The sequence below is a fragment of the Choristoneura fumiferana genome, chromosome 2 (genome assembly GCF_025370935.1).
Source record: "Choristoneura fumiferana chromosome 2, NRCan_CFum_1, whole genome shotgun sequence".
NCBI classification, from domain to species: Eukaryota; Metazoa; Arthropoda; class Insecta; order Lepidoptera; family Tortricidae; genus Choristoneura; species Choristoneura fumiferana.
Genome location: NC_133473.1, coordinates 17521928 through 17546852, shown reverse-complemented (window position 1 = coordinate 17546852; position 24925 = coordinate 17521928). Strand labels below are relative to the sequence as shown.

Genomic DNA, 24925 nt, shown 5'->3' with positions numbered 1-24925 from the left:
AAATTTGGTCATCTTTATTTTTGCTCTACGATCAAGCTACCTCCTCTCTCCCCCCTACTTAAGGGTCAACAAAATATCACGCATTACGAGTATTCCACCAAGTACAAGAGTGGCTGGGTAACGAAATGCCTCCTGAAATGTGGGGTTGGAAGCGAGAAGCCGATGGAACCCTGGAGCCAATTGAACATCGTGATGATGTCCTGGAGACTTTTCACTCCTCCATCCCTTCTGCGAGACGACATCTGGTCGGCCTTATCAAGCGTCTGGAAAAGCGGCGCCTTGCCACTGGAAATCTCATCTATTGTTGAGCTGCCAGACCTTTCGGCTCTAGTCTCTTCTTATGTAACTGTACCTACCTTATGTTTATTTTTTATGCCGAAATAACACTTTCTGTTTTTCTTGCATTAAAAACTATTACGACTGCAACAAATCAGACAAACGGTCAATAATTCTAAAAATCATTGTTGTGGGTTCTAAGTATTGCGCTAATAAATACAGCTAGTAACAGTTTTTCTCAAATATTTTCAATGTATGTACAGACACCGACTTGTTACAGATTTATTATATGTATAGATAGAATATTTAGATATAGAATAGATTAGAAGATCAGAGTAAATAATAAGAAAAAAATAATTGTTCCCGGTGTCACACAATAAACAAATTATTCGCAGACGAAGTCGCAGGCAATAGCTAGTGTAATACAAATTTATATTATATGTACTTATATCAATACACTTGTGATCAGATCAAATCATTTGCGGTATGTTTAAGTATGTTTAAGTATGTTTAACATATTGATCACAAGATTACTCAACGTAGAAGGTGATATTATCGTGTTAGTAGATATCATAACATCTTAGAGAGTTACTATTTATGATACGCACACCTGCTAGTGTGTCATACATTTATTAAGTCATCAATTACTTCAACAACACCAGTTTCCGTAACACCGAAATACACTGAATAGATTGAGTAGGAGTTGTACTTAACTAATACTTACCTTACTAACTAATACTACCTACTTAACTTAATTAAAATATTGCTATACAATTCTTTTGCACTGAGCTCTCAAAAATACTGGATTGTACCTAGTAATGTTTTTGCTTTAACACCTAAAAATACTTTGAAATTATTTTTTTGTCGTATTATTTTTTTGTGTATTAATCTATATACCAATTTTCGTTTGAAAATATGAGAGAACAGATTATAAAGAATTCTGACGGGACGTAGGCGTGGATGATGAAAAGCTTGCCTCAACGTTCAATGAAATAAGCGTTTACGCCATGAACAATACATCATCCCGCCAGCACATTAATCCCGTTCAAAGCTATGTAAGAAAACTGTGACTATTTATGATATTTTATACGTCCCACTGCTGGGCACAGGCCTCCTCTCTGAATGAGAGGGCTTGGGCCGTAGTTCCCACGCGGGCCCAGTGCGGATTGGGAACATCACACACACCATTGAATTGCTTCGCAGGTTTGTGCAGGTTTCCTCACGATGTTTTCTTTCACCGTAAAGCTCGTGGTAAATTTCAAATGTAATTTCGCACATGAATTCCGAAAAACTCAGAGGTGCGAGCCGGGTTTGAACCCACGATCCTCTGCTTGAGAGGCCATAGGTCAAACCACTCGGCCACCACGGCTTTTTCACGGATATTACAATGATATTATAATGTTAGGCTAAAATAAAAACACACAAAAAATAATCCACGGGATGTTTGCGCACGTAGGTAAACGGTAAAGGGTAAGCGAAGGACAAAACCTTATCGGAATTTCAAATCGCGCGTTAGAATTGCTTTGATGGAGGCAAACATGGGTGTAGCGGTTGCAGCTTTTTTTGACATGTTACAATCTAAGTGCATTTACTTTGTTGCCTGCGACCTTCGCTTTACGGTATAGTCCTGTGTTTTTTTATAGCGCTGCATACAATTAGGTACATACTTGTATATGGAATCAGCATTTAAAGGACTATTATTTAGAATTGAATTTACGAGTGAAAGTAATATTACTCTTAACTTTCTGACTGCAAATCTGCAATCTTCATCTTGATCTCTTCTCTTGTGTGTGACTTCAGTGGCTCGTGTTATAATGCTTGTCTGAGAAAAAAAATACAAGTCACAAGATGAAATGTACGCCGCATTGCGAGAAAAATGAGAAAATGTAGAGACAAAATTTCCAGCATTGTTCAGTTCAAACGAAAATGCTGCTAACCTATCGTCTTAATGGCACCACACCATACGATCTTCAACTTTCTTTAAAATTATACTATACTTACTATATGCCTAAATTAGTAGTACCAGTAAGTTTATAAGTGCATATCGAGCACGACGAGCGGGCAGTCCGGGGCGCGATATAGCACGGGCACGGGGCCGGGGGCGCCACCGGCGCGTGACCGCCACCTGTCGGGACACCGGTTCATTCCCGACCACCCCACCCTCACCACTCGTACCTTATTAACGAACTTCATTATTCCAAAATCCCGCATGCATTATACACGAAATTAGCTCAACACGATTTTATCTTAAAATTTGTTTAAGTGATGAAGATCTTTGTTTCAGACTTCAGACGGTTTCAAACGATTCCAAAATAACAGTTTCCAAAAACGACCGCATGCCAAAAGACCCGCTTCTCATAGCGTACGTATCTATACCAAAATACCCGTTTCTCGTAGCATCCGTATGCCAAAAGATTTGTTTCTCATTATACCCGTATTCCCAAAAGACCCGTTTCTCATAGCGTCCGTATACCATAAGACCCGTTTCTCGTAAGAGATTTAACAAATACACATACCTACGTGTTAACAACGAGTGTTTTGGGAAGCGGACATCAAGCCAAACGTATCTTTTGGGAGAAGCACATTTTGGGAAACACTTATATCAGGAAACGGATTATTTAGGAAAAGGTATTGACGGGGATGGATGTTTTGGGAAACGGACAGAACGTTCCGAAACCCTTCAGACGCCATTGCGACATGCGGTTACGCAATACTTAATTAAGCAAAGAAGGCATCGAAGTTATTCTGCTTGTCGCGAATAAAACGTTTCAATGGTATCACATCATACATGGTACGATGTTTTCTACTGACGTGGCAGTCTTCGAGATTTCGATTGTTTCGCAACATCGCGTGATCGCCGCTGCCATTGGACACCGTCTTTTATTTACGTTTGTATTTTGCTACTTACTTTAAAATGTAGCGAGTAAATACTCGTTTTGTTCGTGACATTGCCGTTATAAACTAAGTAAGAGTCTAGGTACATTTTTGAAAAAAAAAAAACTCGATTAATTGCCGCTATGAATAGCTTCTTAATAATGGTTTTGAAACAAAAAATAAATAAATAGAATAATTAGACTGTCGCTCAAATGCTTCTTGACTCACTGCGGCGGTTACAAATAATTCGTTGCGTGTTAGTACCACAACTACTTAACTACACGTCGTCGCGTAAGCGAGGATATCTTGGTATAAAAAATAGCCACGGGGCGCGGGCACGCGCGGTGACATATGTCACGGGAGCCCTTCTGTGCTATTAGCTTTCGATTAGGTTTTTGTGCGTGTTCCATGCGAGTGACTCGCGCAACTTTGTATTATTAAGAAAAACAAACCGCTAACATGTCCACATTTACTCAACATCGAATTTTTTCTGCCGTCCTGAGGTAATGATGACCTAATTTTGATTAGACATCCGGTATCCTCTAAGGCTATCTTCTTCAAACAAATCTCACGCCATGTTAAATATGGCGAATTATCGCAGTATCAGTACGAAATTCTTATCGCGCGGCGGCGCCTTGCACCTGACCGGTCATTGAATTATGGCAAAGGACGAACGAACGTACACAATGTTGCCATACGCATCAAAAAGTAAAGACTGTGTAATAACAAACCCAAAAAGATACAAACTCCCTTGTGTCAACTTTGGAGTGTTGTCCGTTCCCTCGTTGTTTTGTGTTAATATTACCGCTCTACATTGAAGTGTTTTGAAATAGGTAAGTATTTTATTAAGTAGGACATAAGAATCAAATATATTTTTCTTCCAACTATGCTTTAATTTCATCATAACCGCACTAAATAGTACCCAGCACAAAGCGGGACTTTTCTGCTCTAGAGCAGAAAAAAAATATGAAAATCCTTTATCGCATTGTTTTAGATTTTTTTTAATTGCACCACCAAAGAGGTCACTCACGTATTTATGCTACAAAATTAGCCTGCATAGTGTAAAAAAGTCTAGTTTTAGGTTGGTCCACTGACGGTCTTATGAAATTTGACAGATTGCGTACAAAAAATTGTTCCTACCAATTCTACCAAAAACAGTAAGTAGCCGCTACTAACTCTGCCAAAAAAAGTAAGAAATTAAAAAAAAAAACAAATTGACGGGACATTTTTTTGAGAGTGCGAATGTAAACTTACAAAAATGGAATCATCGAGTGCTACAATACAATAACTCTTTATGGACTTATCTAACATTCAAAAATGTGTACCACAGAATCTTATTCCGACACAATAAGGCCGTGCTAAAATATTTTTGAGTGGTTCGAATAGATACATATTTTTGAACTAGGTACATGCATTAACCCTAAAGTGACGCAGAAGTTTACATTTGTAATTTCTGTGGTGCATGACCGGTGGGTTTTAGGTAAGTAGGTTTGTATACACAGAACTAATAAAATAATAAGAGATAAAGAAACGTCACGCAAGCTAAGAGCGCAAGTTACAGAAAATGTCATATATTTTTAAATGTTATTCCCGGAGGTTATTCCATTAATTAGTTAATATCAGGCACAAAGACACAGACGGACAGATAATATACATGGGAAAACTATAAAGGTTCCATTTTACCTAAAAAATGATGACATCGATGCCGAACGGAAATACACACGAGACCATTTCTATCCTTTTATGATTTGGTCTTTGTTTGCGCTTACACATTGGTAGACGCTATTTAAGCTACGATTGCCTCTGTAATTCCAATACAGTATGATGATAATACTTATAATTATTTATTAGATTAACTTTACTAGTCTTGAGACAGCTAAAGTGCCTGCTGACAGATGGCCATCGTCCATATGCTATGGTCACTCCGGCGGGCAACCAGGTAGGCTTCAGGCACGCGCCGGCTCGGGTTACCGCAGGGACTTCACTTGATTGTTATTAGCCCTTGCTACAATTGCGTTCCGATCGAGTGGGAATCGCGTATCCATAACACACACACTTGATGAGCTTGTTTGGTTATGTTATTATAGCACAACGGATTATCTCTGTTGTAATTCTGGAGGGGGGAAGGCTGACAAAACGCACGAAAAAACACGCACACTTCTGTTAGTGATTGTCTCCAAAATTTTCGGTTGCAACTGCACTTGGTTAACACGTTGAGTGCAAAACCAGGTCTAAAACACCTGGTCTACGTCTCGCTTACTGTGCGACTAAGAAAAATATAGACCTCTTTGCCGTGCGAAAGCGCAAACTTCAATTTGGTTCGGTGTAGGAAAGAGATGAATATATATCTAAGATGTGTTATTAAAATAGAGTCCAGTGGTGTGCCTATCTTAATACCAGATTCTTTACTACTATTTTTTTTACTATTTTTTTTACTTTATACTTATCAACTAAATAATTACTTAACTAAATCATACTAAAACATTTACATCAATAAGATACAGTATTTAATTATGCACATTTAAAGTTTATTCTAAGAACATTTTCTTTATTAAACAATAAGTTGCATGTTGTAAGAATGTTTTCCAGAACATTCTGGAGAATGTTTCCATGTTTTGGGAATGTTCTGCAACTTGTACATTGAGAGAGAGAGAGAGAGACATTTATTTACACATATTCGATATACATAAAAATACATTACATGGAAAAAAATAAAAATAACATCGAATAGTATAAAGCTACGTATTGCTACTTGTACCGCACCCCGCGCGGCTAGTGTTGGATCGCATTCGATATACTTATATAGATTCGGAACGTACGCGTGAATATATGCTCTTATCTACATTATGTATAAACTGTACATATGTTTTATTACCACTTTTAATATATGTTAATTCTGCTATTGAGCTTGATAAGCAAGTAAAGTCTGCATCAAAAGTAGCTGCACACTTTTGTACTTTTTTGTCGTCGACGTACTTAGAGCCATAAAAGATGGATAAAAGAGTTAATGTGACGAAGCAAAAAAGTGATCCGCTATTTTTGGTTCTGCCTGTACAGTGTACGTATACGCTTCGCTCAGACATAAAAAGCTATATCGATTGCTCGCCCCCAAAAGCACCTACATAACAAAGTTCATCGAAATCATTGGAGCCGTTTACCCGAAATAAATAAATTTATATAAAAGACTTGCTCGTTGAAAGGTTTATATAAATAGAGAGATAATAATATTGCATGGTTAAAACCGGAGCCACCACATTTTATATTTTTTAACTCTCTCCTTCTCTCTCTATCTAAAATTATTATAAACCTGGCATTTACAGTTAAGAATACTATTAGAATTCATGATCACGAGTTAGTTAAAACTAATTTACTTAAGGTACGTTTTTAAATTTAAGTATATACCATTCATCATTCTTTGGATATATTTTCCTGATAAACGTTTTAGTACGATCAGAAAGTAATGCAGGCTTCAGTGAATTTGTACCAACAACGATCAGAGCCACGTGTTGTGTAGCCGAAGGCTGCGCGCGAGTTAATTAATCACACATTGATCGGCTGAATCGCCTCCGACGGCGGTTTACCGAAACTGTTCCGCCTCCGAGGAAACTTGGTTCGCCCACCCGGAACTGCTAATTACCCGCCTTTCAGGCCGTTTTGATTAATTACCTTGGCTATTACTTTCATCCAATAAAACCTTTAACGCTTCCACTTTCATGCAACACATTGCGTGCCGCCGGCGTAATAAACTGAAGGGTTGTTTAGACTCTAAACCAAATTAGCTTCCCGAATTTCCTGAACTGCAAGCATTAATAGAAAACCAATTTACCTACTGTGTGTCCCTACTAATGGTGATGATGAGACTATAAATGAATTAAAGTTGTACTTAATGTCTACAGTAATGTCTACGCCCGTTTTCCGAGCAATAAATTTAATTGAATGCAACACAGTACGAAAATGCATTGCGTTTTTGCTTGCCTCGTAAACAACTTTACGCTTTTCGGAAACACAGTGATCTTAAAACCACAATGTATGGCACCATAAATGCTTTGATTTAGATGCGGAAGCTTGAGACTAGAAAAAACTTCTGTGCAGCAGCTTACTTTGTATTCTCGTTTTGGTAGGCGCTATCAAACTGAGCGTAGCCAAAAGTGTTTACGATCGCGTGGACAACAGTATTTAACGACCGCCATTCTGTAGCCATAGCCAGCCAGCATTATAGTTTGATAGGCGATACAGCGTCTGGAAAGCTATTAAGCAGTCTTGGTTACGTATCGGATTTTACTTGGAAGTTGTATCTAGATAGTTGCAAACAGTCGAATGGTGTCGTCGACATATGCGGTGACGTCAGCATTGAACTTTCGGGGTCACTGAAACGCGTGATATCATTTCGTTAAAATTTAACGAAGAAGTTACGTCAACTTGGGAATGCAGTGTACTTGCGTGAGTGTAGATGAATTATTGTATTACGAACTGCTCTGCTTCGCGTTGCCCGAAATAAGTTGGCGGCGGGAGGGTGATGATGCTTCTTTACGTAGTAACAGTTAGCTTTGGCGACGTATCTGTCGGCTGCAGAGACGTGGCGGGATGATCTGGAGCAGCGCTGAAGGCTGGGGAGGCAGACGGGCCGGCGTCGCGGCGCCGCCCCGCCCCTCGCTAGGCCGATAGGGTTGATGAGATTGTTTTCGTTTTCATTCACCAAAAAGTATTAAAAAATAATACAAGACAATTTGAAACTAATTTATTGTTTTAAAACTTAGGAAATATACATATTGGAATGTAGATTTGATATTCTGCTGTCGATAAAACTAAATAAATATATAAATATTGTATGGATATGTCCGTTTTGTTACGAAAAGTATGAAGAAAAATTCGTCCCAAATTTTGTTGAAATCGGAGAGATAAACTCAGGTTACAACGGTAGATAGAAATGCCCAAAAAAAACGAGTGTATACAGATACAGTGTTTGGTTACAACCAAAAGATCATGATTACTTTTTGTGTTTTTATGCGATTTTTACTAAGTAATTTACATGAAATTGAGCTTTGCGGTTTTAGTTGTTTGTCATAAAATAGAACTGTTGACATTTTAGGTGTCGGAAAATAAATGTTTTTCAGTTTGAGGAGTATGATCTATGTTTTAATTATTTGCTCATATTACAGGCCACACCCGGTATACAAGAATTACTAAAGGTATTAGATTACTAATTCTATAATTGTGACAACCCTATACCGTGGTGTAAATTGGAGCTGCACTTCCGTCGGCAGGAGAGCTCTCGCCGGAATCTGTGACACTTCCCGCGAAGAGAGATTAAGAGCGAACTTTGTACGAGCTTCATCACTTACTACACACTACGCCTCACCGTCGCAAAAAGTAGACCAAAGCTTTTACTTGCACTGAAAGGGTTTTCAAGAAGGCAGTTGGTAATTACAACGCTAGAACTAGTTTAATGGATGAGCACAGCTATTTTTGGATCGAAAATATGACTGTAATTTAATCAAAATCTGTCAAAAAAACAAATTTAAATTCATCAATCAGCAGACAACATAAAAAAATTATCAAAATTTGTTACTAAAATTAAAATAATTAAACAATCAGTAATTGATTAAAAATACAATATTGTCAAAATTAAGTGGCTAAGTACACAGGAGTTTATTTAAGTAAGCTATTACTATTCAATATTCTGCAAATTGATGAGGTGGGGCATCTACATAAGTAGGCCAGTTTTATGGTTTACATTTTCATCGTATATGTAAAAAGCTTATTAGTAATCGTATGTACTATCAGCCAAATAAGTGGTCTATCAATTTTTAAACAAGTTCCTATCAAATGAATATGTCGCTAAAGTCGAACTTTCAAGTTGACAACGTCTATTATTATTGTTTTATGACATGCAAACGATTATCAATTTTAGGGTGGTAGACCACAACAGTTGGCTGATGGTACATGTAAGGTAAACGTTCGAGTGCTCGACACTATGATGCCCAATAGATGACACCTTGCTGTCATCTGTATTCCAAATGACATAAGATTAAAGATGCCAACTATGGGGACAGTGCGAGCATTCGTACGTTTACCTTATGTTCTTTAATGTCAATATAATTCTATAATTAATTTTGATCTCACTGTCGCATCCATAGGTTTTCTAATTGTTAAAACTTTCCGAAATGCAACGTACGTAGGAATCTTTGAAATGATTTATTTGAAATGAAATGATTTATTCATGTAGGTATGCGGAGATTGGGTTACAGTTGTAGTTACACTTGCAACTTTAGAAATCTCACCAAACCCTACCCTTCGGTGTAAGTACATACATTTATATAAACTAGGTAACAAACTACTTATTTAAAAATATTAATTATTGATGATACAGGCATGTCAGATTTAATAAAAAGAATAAATTAAATTGCGATACAAAATTAGAATAAAGAATTACCTATCATTCAGAAATTCATTCAAATTATAATAAAATTTATCAGTGCACATGCAATATGCATTTTTGGATAGTAATTTTAGTCGTACTACTCTGTTTCCCCACAAAACCAAGCCGTAGCGAAGAGTTGAGTCTACATATCCATGATATGCAATGAGGGCAGCTTGTGTGGAGACAGTCCTCGCTATTCTTCTCAATGCGTACGTGAAACTGTTAACCCTAGAACAGACACTTTCTACCTGCTTCTGCCAGCTGCAGTTACAGTCAAGCATTATGCTATGCCCAGGAACTTATTATGTTGGACTTCTTCAATGAGATTATTCTCAAAATAAATGTTAAGATTTTGTAAGTTACTTTGGCCTGTCTGAAATTGTATATAATTAGTCTTACTTAAATTTACCTTTAAGGCCGTCTTGCAGGAAAAAGTAAATCTAGATCTAGTCGTTAAACCTGGCTTAAGCTTGACAGTTCCATACATTTTGACACTACTAAACTGAGCTTAACGCAAACTCGAGATTTACGTGTTTCCAGCAAGTAGCCATAAATTATTAATATTTAACCATTCAATTGTTTTAGCCAATGTCCTATTGATGTCATCATTATAGTTAGAAGGATCATTACATTTGATTATACTATAACTTTTTATATATGACTTCAAATGTCAACTGGCCAAAAACGGGCTTAAGGTGGCCAAACCCGGTACGTCTGCCCTATGTATAATAAAAATAATAAATTACAGATAATGGAAATCTTCAGACGCAATATTTAAAGTGATCGAAGCAAGTCGTTCATTGGAGGGATACGACGAAGATGAGACATTGTTTAAATATGTCCGTCAATCTGATTGGTTGCTCGGCCCAGAAAACACAGACCCTTGTCTCTTAAATCCGTGCGCGACTCGTAGCAGCTGCTACGCGCGTATGCGCGAAGGCCGCTACGAATTGCTACGCACGGCATTGCACGTGTGAAAATAAGTACTTGTGGGTATAAATATTTTTCCCGTTCAGTATATAGTAAATAATAGTTATATTCTTAGAAATAATATCATAAGTACCTATTTAACTCCTTTCAATGTTACATGAACAACGTTCTCGTTCCTTATTTTACGTCAATTTATCATTGATCTGAAAAGAAGAGGGGACATCGAAACATTTCTTGAACTTGAATACCTTTTTGGTGTCTTCATTCGACTGAATCTTCCCCCAGTCGTGTATTTTTTCCTTACTTCCTTGTAGTTTATCTCGAATTTTTATCTGAACATTTTAGGGACCAAATAGGCAGACTTTTCGCATTCAGGTACAACGGTAAAGTTTGCTGCGTTACGAATAAGAAGCAGTTTTGAGACTCGGATCAATACGCGGCCGAGGCTGCGACTGTTCTCCGTTTTTCGGACTCCTCCGCCGATATTGATTGTTCGAATGTAGGCCACCTCTTGTGCCTCGTTAATATTTATAACACGGAATACGTAATTAATTATCCGGTTATTGACACGCGCGGTCAATAAAACACGTTGCCGGCCGTCGATTGATATGCAAACGTGACTGTTGTTATTGCTGTAGTGTAGGCGCGTCGAGTTTGAGCGTAAGCTTTCTTCTCATAGAGTTGATGCCGGGGGTCGTGTAGGTAGCTTGATGGATTAATCCTTTATGGCTCCTTTACATGTTCACCCATTACAGAGGCCATTAATCAACATTGCACAATAGGCTGTGTTCTACATGCTTCCGTCAATAGTAAACACACATGAAATGTTGGAATGAAACGTACCTACGTACTTGTAGTGTTGTAACTACATCGTTGAATTTATAAAAAATCAAACGCAGTTTGAACTTAAACTCTGTTTTGGTGTGCTTTATGGGCTTATGGGTAAAATGTGACTGCAATAACGCGATGTTGGTAGGATCGTTTTGAAGCTTATGTTTCGGCCAGGTTTTCCATGATGAAAGAATTTTTCAATGTGGTAAAAAATTACAACCAGTTGGTATATGTACTGTGTGAAGTGCCTACATTCACATTTTCAACCACGAACTGCATAAAATGACCATAGAAAAAGACGGTGAATGCGATTGTGATCGCCAGCGCCTTATACAATGGGTCTGTCGACTGGACGGTAATTAATTTGGCTCCCGCATATCACGCGAGGTCATCTTCTGCAATATGTAGTGCATAAACCTACGACGCAACGCAACGATATCACTGCGAGTGCGCAGCGATTTAGCGGCATATAGCGCCATATTTTACAGTCTCGTAGAACAAGCTTAGGCGCTACGCAGGTAATTCGCAGCGAAATCGTTGCGTGCTTGCAACGAAAGCATTGCAGACCCTTCGTTTTCAACTTGCCCACAAATCGTCAGTGTTGCAGTGTGATAAGGCTCTCTTAATGTGTTTTTGTATTGTCGCAGCCACCGAGCTCGATCTGCTGGGCGCTCTATCGCTGCACAACACGTCGCGCGCCGGCGTCAGCGCCGGTCCGGGCATGCAGCCGCAGCGGACCGCCTACACCCTACAAGGTGACCCAATATTATTTTTTCATACCAGCTGCATCAGCATTTAGTCACAGACAACGGCTAGCGATAAAAGCCAGCGAACTTTCAAAATGGCTTTGAAATTTTATATGTACCACTATAAAAATATGCTTATGTGCGTGCATAGTTGTTGAAGTTCTTAACACGTTAGTTCTTTTGTGTATTTGCGAATATGGCGGTACACCAAATGCTTGCGATGTAGGTTGGTACCAGGCAAATTAGCGTGGCTACAAACTATCCATAATCAAAAGCCATTGATGCTGTTGAAATGGAATAACAACAAACCGCAATGTAAGTTAAGGTTACGCTTTACATTCCGCTTCTAACCAACGGAACGATCTCTGCCAGACAACTATTTAAACAACTTAAATACTATCAAGAATATAAAAAATGGATAGTAAATGGGTCCTATCTATCTGAGTCAATCTAGCCCAGTTATGTCATGTCATGCCATAAAGGCTAGCATTTCCTTCGCTCTTTAAAGCACCCAGACTGTTGTGTAAGCCAGGTCGACATTTTACCCCAGGTTCAAAGACCTAGTGCCTTGCGCCCTAGTCGCCCTAAGCCGTTTGTTATCCGGCTATCAAGATTGAATACGTAGTACACAACACTCACTCCACTTACAGCGTGAATTTTGCTGCTTGAAATATTTTCATGCGCTCGTGTAATTAAAATACCTTATCAAGTTAAAAACGAATGTTCAGACGAAACAATAAATATTGTTTCATATTTATTTATTAGCTAGAATTTGACTCGTTTTTTGTATTTCGTCACTACTTTAAATAAAACTCGTAGCTCAAAATAGATCATTTTTCTGAGTGAACTTTATAGACATTACATCAAGGTTCAATTTTGTTGACATATTGATTTTTCAAAGTAGTGACGATTTGTATAAAGTTGAATACTTAGCTAAGTAAATAAGTTTTCTCATAGGTAAAATATAAGTAAAATTATTTCCAGTGGTTCGCAAGCGGATGTATAATGATTTGCTTTGAGGTACCATCATGACAATATTATATAAAAGAAGGAAAAATGTCTCTCGTATAAAAAATAAGTATCAAAAAATTCAATGATTTTGTAGGTACTTCGAACTTTCGCAAAATTCAGACCAGTTTTTTTGACTGAAAAGCAATTTAAAAAAAAAGTCTACTCGTAAATTTTGTGATATACGACGTATTAATAAAGTTACGAGTTATTGCATCGCGGGTACTCCGGCGGCGTAATGGATCGTAAACACAGCCCGGTCGTATTGGTGCAGTGCAATCCATTTTAGGTGCAATTCCATTCCACTTACGTCGAACGAACGCGGCGGCATCCATTAGTGAAAGCCCGCCAAGGCACACCTATTTACCTTTTAATGTTACACGCTCACTACAGAGCTTCTACGATGTTTGTAGCAAGTCTATCATTTAAGAAATATTTGAAATAACTTCGCTACTTACATACCTACTATGTATTTTTGCGGCCAAATGAACAAAAATCATACCTAGTGGTGAACTTTCATATCACTACAAAATATACATACCTACTTATTTGAAATAAAATTGTAACTTAATTTAATCAAAAAATAAACATCTATTTAATTTTACTAACGCATGGTTAAGTTTTATATAGTTTTAAACTGTAAAAATGAAACGCTCAAATTAAATTGCAAACGTACTTTATGATGTACTTTGAAATTTAAATTTGCGTGTTGGCGTGTCCGAATCTTTAGTCCCGACCCGACTTCGAGGGTTGCCGAGGGGGCCCATTGTACTTTCCCTTTCCCTCTGACATTTGCAATTTGATGTTGAAAAGACGATGGAGATGTTGTGGTGAAGGAAATTGGCCGGTGCAATTCACTGGCGAGGGGCCTTTCTTGCGGGGAGGAAAACAATATTATTATTGTATTCTATTACTTATTGTTATACTATTCAGCATGTTCACTTCAACACGTTTGAAAAACAATCACAGTTCCGAATGTTTCCGGAGAGTATTAGCGTTAAGTCCCATAAAACTGCACATGATCATAGAGTTTTTCAATGCTTGTATAATGACAGCAAAAAACAATTTCGATCATTAAATTTGTCTAGGTGCTACATTTTTTTTAACGAACATGCGGACGAATGGTAATCCGGACCGGTGCCGGGCAGTAAGCTGCCGGCAAACAGCCGCAATCCCTCATTGTGCCGGTGATTAACTCGCCCAAAACTGGCGACATCGTTTAGGGCTGCCTCTTAACTAAAAATTGTTTTAATTTACTAAAGTATACATATCGTACGTATCGTAAGATGTAAGTAGATCTTATAAGTCATTGCTACGACTGAATGTATAAAAAAATACTTACTTCTAAGTAATTTAAAATTAAATGCATATGTTTTAGAGTCTCAGAGTCTGTAATTTACTGACCAGATAATTAACTCTGGATTTAGGTCATTTAATGTCAGATATGGTAACTCATAAAAATATTTGTCAAACTTACGTTACGTTACGTTACCGAAAGCGTTAAATGGTTGTAAACCTATAGGTTTCTTTGCTCAGCAATTTCAAGCACTTACTTGTAGGTTGACATTAGAGGTATTTCTAAATATCAAATTATTCATGAAAAGACGTCTTTGTTGGTTTAAACAGGTATCAAGGCTATCGAATTTCTTTTTATGGCAGCCCTATCGATTGGGGAACCTGCTGCATTGCCTTGTTTCACTTACGCGTAACGTAATCCGCACCATTAGGCGAGCGGCGCACTCGCGTAATTGTTGAAGGGTGGTGCCACTAATTTGAGGGGACCTAGTCTGGGCCATATTGTCACGCCGCGGAGCTGAGTGTCAAATGTCAAAAGCAGCGCGCCGCGCCGTTGCGTTTAGTTGTCTGGTGCAGAAAATAGGGTATTAGGTACTGGGCATTACTCGCTTCTCAGGCGTTGGGGTGCGGAAGTTTCATTTTAAACACAACGGCAGAGACTTTTAATGTCAAGCTTTGCGAAGCATCTCTTGGACAAGCGAGTTTCTCGTACTATCGTAGATATAGGCTGCTTGAATAGGTAATTTATTGTGGTAAGACAATCATTGTATGATTTAATTTACCTTAACCAAACTTCTAGGCAATCGTGTACGGTAGAAACCAATCAAAGCCAGCCAAAGTAACATTAATTTTAGGTGTATAATTAGTTAGTCATATTCAAAAACATCGATAAGATTCCCAAAAAAATATTACACGAGCGGTTAAGTAAGCCGAACTTAACAAAATAGTCTTAACGCAAAATCAATTTCTCGCTTATCGCGAAGGTACGTCGGTTTTATATTTTCTTCCGATCCAGGAGAAAATGACTGATATTTCAAGCTAACGCGGTCCTTAGGCGGCTTAATAAGATCGTTAAGCAAACGACTGTCAATATCGAACCCTTATCGCGGGATGCTTTCTTGCCCATCTATAGGTACCTATGTCGTTTGGTTATCGACGAGAACAAAAGATGAGCGAGTAGTGTCATAACATTGGAGCGTGCTAGTGACGTTCAAGAGCATCAATATTAATGTTTACATGATCGGAGTGTCTGTATTGTGAGCGCCTTGTCGCTGTCCGAGCCAGATTACGGGCGGAACATTGCTCGGCGGTCGTGGCAGGCGTGACAGCTTTGGCATCCGCTATGTGAACAATGGCTAAATGTTTGTGCTTAACGCAAACACAGCAATATACTCGTATCATGTGTCAGCGACGCAAACAAATAGTATCAAATGGACTTAAGGTTCAAAAAATATCAGGAAAATGCGAGTCTGACTCGTGCACCGAAACCGCGAGGATTCCGTAAAAAAATATAGGTAAGGTTGAATATTGAATATCCAGTGTTGGCAGAGTCCCTCTTCTAAGCAAAATGTACACAGTGTGAGTCCATTTCAGATGGTGACTAACAGAAAAATAAGATTTTTACTTTTTTAATTGGTATTGTTTGATGGACACCTTCAGTAGTAAATTGGAGAGGCACCAGAAGAAGATGTAGCTGTACCCGCGCGCACTCGCCAGCTGGTACCTACCCTGTTGGGAAGACAATCAGGGGCGTGCAATGAGTGATATATTTATTAGTTTTATTACTGACGTCAATCGTCAAAATAACAAAAAATATACCAACTCATACATCCCCGTGCAAACTGATTTTTTTCTAAAAAAATATTGCACTTATAAGTCTTAACTAGTAATATTTACCTAGACTAGACAGACAGTTAACATTTTCATAGAATGTACCCGAAAATAAAAATAAAATAAATCTAACAGAAAATAGTAAAAAGCAAATGTGCAGTCACTTGGTCGATTTTGAATAGTCCAAGAATGCACAGCATGTATGTGTACAATGTACATTCGCATCACTGGGCCGCGGTGATCTGGCCGGCTCACTGATTCCGATACAGATCATGCGAGGCATTGCTTCCATGAACACGGGGAAGTCACACGGAAAGCACAAACCCTTTTCGTGTAAAATTGCCGTATAAACTGCCGCATAACACAATCGTCCATATTCAATTGAAATGCGCTCGTGCTTATTTCACGAGTTATATTTAAGTTGACCATTTTCAGTTTACTTTTGGATACAAGGATTGATGAATTAAATTCAAAACTGTGTTTTACAACTTGGAACAAGCCATTGATCATCAAGAAAAGTTTTTTATATTTATAGTTTCATTAGATCAATCGTAAACTTTCGATATCTTAGTAAGAAACAGAGCTTCAATCCAATCTTCGATTGCCTACCTACCTCCTAAACTTTATTATTTACCAAATGTCTGCAAAAAAAGTTAGACAATACAGGTAGACATCAAACAAGTTTTCTCTTGATGCTGTAAAATCGTTTAATCTTTTAAATCCCTTCCCCTTAGATTGCAGCATCGGAACACCAGTCACAATCCAATTGTGTGCCAAACTCATAAACGATTGGCAATAAATAAATCCACCGCGGGAAGTTGCATCGGTGTTGACACAAGCTGCGCAAATATTTGTGGCGATTGATATCGGGGTGATTTAATTAAACCAAAACACGGTGGGGTCGGATAAGCCGCATTTTAATGTCCCGTTTTATTGCAAGTGTTAAATATGGCTAATAAACGTCAATCTGTTTTTATTGCACTTTAGATTGAGTTTAAATTGTACCAATTTATTGAGGGGTGTGTCAAAAGGAATAGTTTGAAATAGGTAAGTACTTTAGAAGACGCGCCAATATCATGTAACCGTACCTAAATCGGTCATAAAATAAAGCACTGAATTTGAATTCTGTATGCTTAATGGAAGTGGTTTTCTGATCATTTGCATTGTTTGTCAGAAAACAATACCTTATCTATTCATGCTACAGATAAATATAATCCATGCAACTATATGACTGATTCTGTAAAGCTTGACTAACTTCCGTAACCTCAGTAAGTTGAATCGCCGAGATGATAAAATAGGCTGCGAGGGAAAACAGAAGCTTAGCAAAAGTAAAACAAATGAGTTTTATAGCTTCAAATTCCGAGAATTGCTTTAAAACGGAAAACTAATTTTGTTTTGCTATTGGTCTTCATAATTTAATCGGAAGTGGCCCCGGGACACCACGCAGCGCTATTATAAACCCCGAGACTATCTTTCTTCAATATTATTGCAGCACAGTCAAGTGAAATATGAAACAGTTTTATAAAAATCTCTCACCCCTCGACACGTCACGGAGGGTGAAAAAAAAAACATTTTTATAGACCCTTCTCGTCATTGGGATGTTTATGAATCCAAGAAACTTTAAAGGTCTGCTTATAATGGATCTTCAGGCATTATTCTCATGGCCCGCGAAAACTAATTGATATTAAATAATTATTATGCAAAGGGGAGATGAAAGAAAAACGACGGAGATTCGTTAATGATTTATCATCCCCTCGCCGACAGCAGGCTCAAATCAAACTTTTACCATTGTTTATTATTTTCCTCGCCTATTTTCATAATTTACATTTCAATGGACACATTTTAATAGCATTTGTGATGTATTTCAAATTGTCGTTTTTCTGCTTTGACGTATAATTTCGAGTTGTCCATTTTCCATTTGCACCAAATGACAGTAAATCCTTTTAGCGCTCAATCCACTCTGCGATATGATAAAATAACACTGGGTATTGATAATGAAAACGCTTACTCAATGTTTATCTACTGTATTCTCGGTATTTCTCTCCGTTTTCCTCAAAATTCGTGACAATATCCTACATAATAGAGGTACGAGTATGTTGCCCGTCTCATAGCTTTGCGAAGTCATCGAACTCTAGTCGGGGAAGTTGGGAACTATATGTCGTCATCCGCAACGAAGATGTTTCATAGTTTCCATACGTAGTTGTATAAACTATGAGAAAACGTACCCTGCCGTGGATTTTGTTTTTGATGCGTGAATGTAAAGTTAATTATGCTTAGGTACAACGCATAACGTAACGTCTCGAAACCGTAGACTTGGAAAATTACAGTGGCCTACGAGTAGGTGCTACGCCGTAGCGCTTTAATTATCCTAATGTTTAAACAGAGTTTGTAATATCAAGTATTCATTATAACAAGTTATGAAAATAAATAAGTGTAGATATAGGTATAAATCGGGTACTAACATGCCCAACTTAGAAAATAGCTCTAACTAAATATAAGCGATAACGGCAACCGCTTTTTAGGGGTGATTGGGGGTGTTTTTTTTTCTCATCCAACCCTATAGTGTGGCGTATCGTTGGATAGGTCTTTTAAAACCATTAGGGTATTATTGATTTAGTGATTTGGTTGCGAAATATTCAACTTTAAAGTGCAAATTTTCATTAAAATCGAGCGTCCCCCCCCCCTCTAAAATCTAAACCAGTGGGTGGAAAAATTTGAAAAAAATCAGTATGATAGTAAGTATATTAAACTTACAAGGAAAACTATAACTGTTAAGTTTGCTTGAAAATTATTAGTAGTTTAAAAGTAAATAGCAGCCTAAGGTATAAAATTTACCTAAACTTGGAAGATTCCGTATAAAATACGAAATCATTAGAAAAATATTACTTATTTTTTTCGTAATGGCTACGGAACCCTATTTTGGGCGTGTCAGACGCGCTGTTGGCCGGTTTAATTTTATGTGATTGAAATTAAAACGTTAAATTAAATAAGGGTTACTAGAGAAATTAAAACGCTGCAACAAGCAATAGTTTGAAGCCAAATTGAATAATCCCTGCACCTCATTTAATGGGAAGTCGCAAAAGTGAAATTTATAAGTCGTGAAATCAGGTAAGTAAGTACTGGCCGCGTTCGACAGCGCGCGCCCTTCCGCGCGATTTCTCCCCACTGACGGGATAACAATCAATCCCCCTCGGATTTAAACCTTATATTGCGCACTTTATTACATGCTCGTTTGAACTGTCGTCAGGCACGTGCAACGCGCGAATAAATATTGCCGATGTAATGAATCGTAAAATCAAGAATACTTTTGCATTGCGCCGAAAATGCGTTACATCTAAACAAAACGGTCAGCGTGCGATTGAAATGCATAACAGTTTTCAATCTCTAGAATGAGTTGTGTTGAAAATGAGTTATGATCTTGATTTCATAAAGATATAAAAGAACAAAATCCACTTTCGTGGGGTGTGGGATTTTTAAAACATCTCTTTAAATATATAATCGGGAAATAAGTTTTGACACAAGCGCAGTGCGCATTGCAGATGTTGTTTACGGTCGCTGCATTGGATAGAACGTAATTTGGATTTGGCACACATTTTATATCTCCGTACTAAAAGGTGCTTTACTTTACTTGTACCTATTTTATTTTCATGCTAAAAAGCAGTTTAGCTTTTTTATGTCAAATAGTCGAGTCTTTACATCGCCAATTCCACAGAACCTGAAGACGAAAGTCTTCAATCAGTGCGTTCTACCTGTCATGACATATGGTGCCGAGATGTTGACACTCACGGTTGGGCTGGTCCACAAATTTAAAGTCGCTCAGCGAGCTATGGAAAGGACTATGCTCGGAGTTTCTCTGAAGGATCGAATTCGAAACGAGGAGATCCGACACAGAACTAAAGTCATCGACATAGCTCACCGGATAAGCAAACTGAAGTGGCAGTGGGCTGGCCATATCAGCCGAAGAACCGATAACCGCTGGGGCAAACGAGTTCTTGTGTGGAGACCGCGAATCGGCAAGCGTGGCGTAGGGCGCCCTCAGACTAGGTGGAGCGATGATCTTCGCAGGTTAGCTGGCAAGAACTGGATGAGACTGGCCGAGGATCGTGCTCAGTGGCGTGCGACTGGAGAGGCATGTCCAGCAGTGGACTAAGATAGGCCAATGATGATGATGATGATGTCAAATAGCTGGCAAACGAGCACGTTGGTCACCTGATGCCTGACCCTGCCTGCCTGCCTGTCCTGAGCTTTATACCTAATTATTATATTATTATTGTCATTGTGGAGCTCTATCATCATGTCAGCCGAAAGGCGTCCGCTGCTGGACCTATGTCGACCTGGTTCAGATCGCGGGATCGCGGTGGATGAGGAAAGCAAAAGACCGGTCTGAGTGGAGAGCCTTCGGGGGAGGCCTATGTCCAGCAGTGGAGCTCTATGCGTGTACCCTATAACAAGCACTTATGAATGTCAAAAAAAAAACTACCACCGTGTGTGTTGCACAAAGCAGAAATGCGAATGCGAGTGCGTGTTAAAATATGAAAGGATTTCAATGAAGGCTAAGTTAAAAATAATTCCTAATGCGGCCAAAACTTAGAACATTCATATGCCATTACCAATTAGCATATTCCAGATCGTGGCCCATATGTTAACTAATTCTCAAAGGAACAGTTTGAGCTGGCGGGCCGCCAATACTGAGCGATCGTTACGAGCCAAGGACTGCCGATCACGGCAGCGGGCCGTGGACGATCGTATCACTATTTATTGCACCGCAAAACGTACGTAAGGTCACAAATTTAGTTTAGGTAATGAACTCGCGAAATTTCCGCATGGGCTGAATCGCTAGGAATAGACTGAATTAAGCACACAGAGGCTATCATATCTAAGCAGGACAGTTGCCTCGTAGGTAATAGTAGCGTGCCTCAAGCAATAGGAAGACTATCAGCCTCAAAGAGAGCATACCGCAGCCTATATAGTAGGGTTGAATCTTTAAGATCCGGTCTTCCGGCTTATGAATAATGCGGGCGTTACGAGGAGGCCAGGGCACAGATTTTAAAGTCTTACGGTACCGGATCGCAATTACTCACATTAGTCGGATTGCTACACGTTACGCTCCTAACCGGTATGCATCTGCATTTTCTGTTTTAACGAAACGAACTTGTCGAAGAGAGAACCCAACTGTTTAGTTATTGGCACTGGTGTATTACTTTGACCACCGCAACGAATGAAAAGGCGTGCTACTGCTGTGTATACTTTGTACTGGACGTCACATCATTCGTAGTAGTTTCTACTACGAATCCCTGTCCTTCTGGACAGGGATTTATTTCCATTGCAAAAGGTTTTTTCAAGTTGAATGTTGGTCTTGTATTGACAACGTTGGCTGGTGAGCCTTTTCACGAGTGGACTACTATGTAGGTCAAGAAGAAGAATGGTTTATTAGCTGATAAAATAGATAAAAAAGATTAAACTTTAAAGCAAAGTTTTGTTTGGTGTTGCCAGGGGAGTCGCGGTCGCTGCAGGTGGAGGGCGCGGCGTTCGAGCGCGCGGCGGAGCTCCTGCGCCGCTCCCCCGAGTTCACGCTATTGGCCGCGCTGCGCCAAGAACCCGCCAACTCCGGCACCATCCTATCCTTCTCGCATGGGTACAACAGGTAAGCTATACTTATAGTTCACAATGATTCACGATTAATACGTTATTTGACATTATGCTGAGCGATTCTCCCATAGATTATGTAAAAATACTGAACGCGACTTATGTATTTATTACGTATTAGCCAAGTCAATTGAATAAATATTTTTTTAATTCAAAGCTCCTAAAAATATTTTTACAATCAATTTTAAATTATTTTTCCAGGATAAAATTAAATAGTTTAATATTAGAATTGTGTCCTGGAATTATGGTGGTTTCAAACACCCTCAATCACTAGGTACATAAGATATATCTACTTTCAATGAGCTCCCATGTTTCGACGCATCTACTGCCGTCATGAATTCGTGGTCTCGAGTAGACCAGAGACCGTATTGCTGTTGAGTTCTGACGCTCGCGATCGCCCATACAAAAACTGTCATTTGATTGCGATCACGAGCGTCAGAAACGTTAGCAATAGATACGGCCTCAGGGTGAACGCTGGTTCATTAAGGGTAATCGGAATCTATGTAAATAAGTATATCGCGTATAAATATGTCTAAGGTTTGATGTAAAATGGCCATACCTACTATGCGGAGGCCCAAACCAACGAACCAAAATCTTACTACTTCGCGCTCAAACGTAAACTTATGTGGCTGCGGAGTAGCAATGTTTTGGTTCCTGGTTGATCCAATCCGCAGCGCCATGTAAGTAAGATAATTGACAAGGAATTCACCTTACAACTCATTTATTTCTTGTCTGTCTCTCTCTAACCTACAAACATACATTGTTTCTGTCCCGTTTACACACTAGTTTTTAAATAAGGCAAATTTCAACCTTCCTTAAGTACAAATAAGTAACTCGACTTTTCGCAGACTTACATAAGTAGGTACTCTTAATACGACCAGGTGAATACCTAGATAAGATAGATACGGATAAGAATCATAATTACTTAATAATCAAAATTATTATTGGTATTTATTATTTTTCTGATCTGTGAAAGGAACAGTAAATTTTTCCGTATTTAAGTAATTACGATTATTACACAAAGACACGAAATACATTTGTAATAAAACAATAATCTATCAGCACCGACGTAACGCGCTGCGGGGATGGTAATGCGTGGCCCGGGCGCGCGGCCGGCGCACGCCGCGCGCCAATCAGGCGACTCCCCGCTGTCTTACATGTGCGTGATTGATTGCTGTGATTTAATGACACATTCGTTTGATGTCGGGTAGAGTGCCATGAAGCACCGGCGCGAGCGAGAGCGGCCCGCGGTGCCCGGCGGCGGAGGCAGCGGCGCGCCTTGACGGTGAGTTCTAGATCTCAACATCGCTGCGCGCGCACGCATCCCGCTTCCCCGGCGGCATCCGTGCGCGCGCATAGGGGAGTATCATGTATCTTGGAATGTCCTGTGCCTCGGAATGTCCTCCTCGATCCATCCGTTGACCCCATTGCGCTCACTGTGACCTCTGCATGGCCGTATGTGTCGCGGGCGGGCCGGCTTGCATGCGCCCCCGTGCCCCGCGTCCCCGCCGCCCGTCTTGTGTTCTGTGTCTTGACGTGCTGTGTTCTGTATCTGTCTAACCCCTCACGCCCGACTCTCTATTCACTGGCTGTTGTTGTTTGTCGTGCCGCGCTCGCGCCGAGGGGACACCGCCGAGCTCGGCCGCACTTGCATTCCAAGCGACATGGGAATCCGTATTGCGCTTCTCGTATGTGTCCGCCGGTGACCTCGACCCTCGCCCGCGGCCGTGGACGGCGGCCCGGCGAGGCGCTCCGCGACCGGTCGGTGAAAGCTCTCTGAACTATCGGACACATCGCGAGAGTTGTATTTATCTATAGCGACGCTATGAGACACGTCAGCTAGTCGACACGATCGCGATTAGTTCCGAGGTACATGGTCCCCTATCCTGGCCGAGCGATATTGAGATGTAGAGCGAGCCGAGGTCCGCTCGCGGTCGTGCTCCGTACGCTGTCCGAATATTTTTGTTGTTTGCTTTGTTTATGTGTACCTCGGAACAGTTCGCTCGGGAGCGGCGGAGACATTCCGAGAGCGCGTCGCGTCGCTCGTGTCCCGGTCCCGGTGTAAGGCAGTAACACGGCGGTGCGGTGTGCAGGTACCTGGAGGTGCAGTCGAGCGGGCGCCGCGACGAGGTGCGGCTGCACTACGTGGCGGCGGGCGAGGCGGGCGCGCGCGTGGAGAGCTTCCCCTTCCGGCTGGCCGACGGCGCCTGGCACCGCCTGGCGCTGGCCGTGTCGGGCGCGCAGGCCACGCTGCTCGTCGACTGCCACCCGCTCTACCGCCGCCTCATCGCGCCGCCCGACCGCAACTTTACGCAGCCGCAGCTGGCGCTCTGGCTGGGACAGAGGAATAGCAAACATTCATTATTTAAGGTAACAATATACTTCTTGATTACACTCATCGACGCTTTTGACAAATTTTTGTTCGGTTTAAAATAAAATCATCAATTGAAACGTTTCAGGGTACGCTTCAAGACGTACGATTGGTGAGCGGGCCTCACGGTTACCTGGCGCAATGTCCAGGGTTGGATTCGGAGTGTCCCACTTGTGGACAGTTCGCGTTGCTGCAGGCTACCGTGCAGGAACTCACTACGCATATCCATGACCTATCACTTAAGGTAAACAAATTCAAGTTTTGTGGAGAACCTATTGGTAGAGTCAAGTACGTGGTCACATTATTAAAATTAGCAAGTATGTAAGTACATGTTATAGTAAGATAATGTCTTCTTCGCAGCTAGTAGGCACGGAGGCGAGGCTGGCACGCTTGGAGCAGTGCGACTGTCAGAAGTCGTGCTACTCCAACGGTTCGGTGCACGCCGACGGCGCCACCTGGCAAAAAGACTGCAATCGATGCTCCTGCGTGGTCAGTATACATCAATTCTTGATTGTGACAACATCCTTAAAGTTATCCTTGGTATCACACCATAGATTTCGTGTAGTTGTTTCGTTTCTAAACAACTGGGTTCAATATAAAATCTCATGTTGTACGTAAGTACTTAAAAATAATGACGATTCGCAATACATGGTATTGAGAAGTTTTAGTTGGTAAGTAATTATAAATGTATAATTT

General features: G+C 40.0%; 1 protein-coding gene across 1 annotated transcript in view; it reads left to right on the top strand.

Annotated features, from left to right (window-relative positions):
* Window positions 1-24925, top strand: part of LOC141445286 (protein kinase C-binding protein NELL1-like) — a 55005-nt gene that overhangs the window by 18417 nt on the left and 11663 nt on the right. Inside the window, 5 exon segments of the mRNA XM_074111083.1 lie at window positions 11980-12087; window positions 21706-21856; window positions 23952-24228; window positions 24318-24473; window positions 24590-24718. Coding sequence (XP_073967184.1) covers window positions 11980-12087; window positions 21706-21856; window positions 23952-24228; window positions 24318-24473; window positions 24590-24718 — 821 coding nt within the window.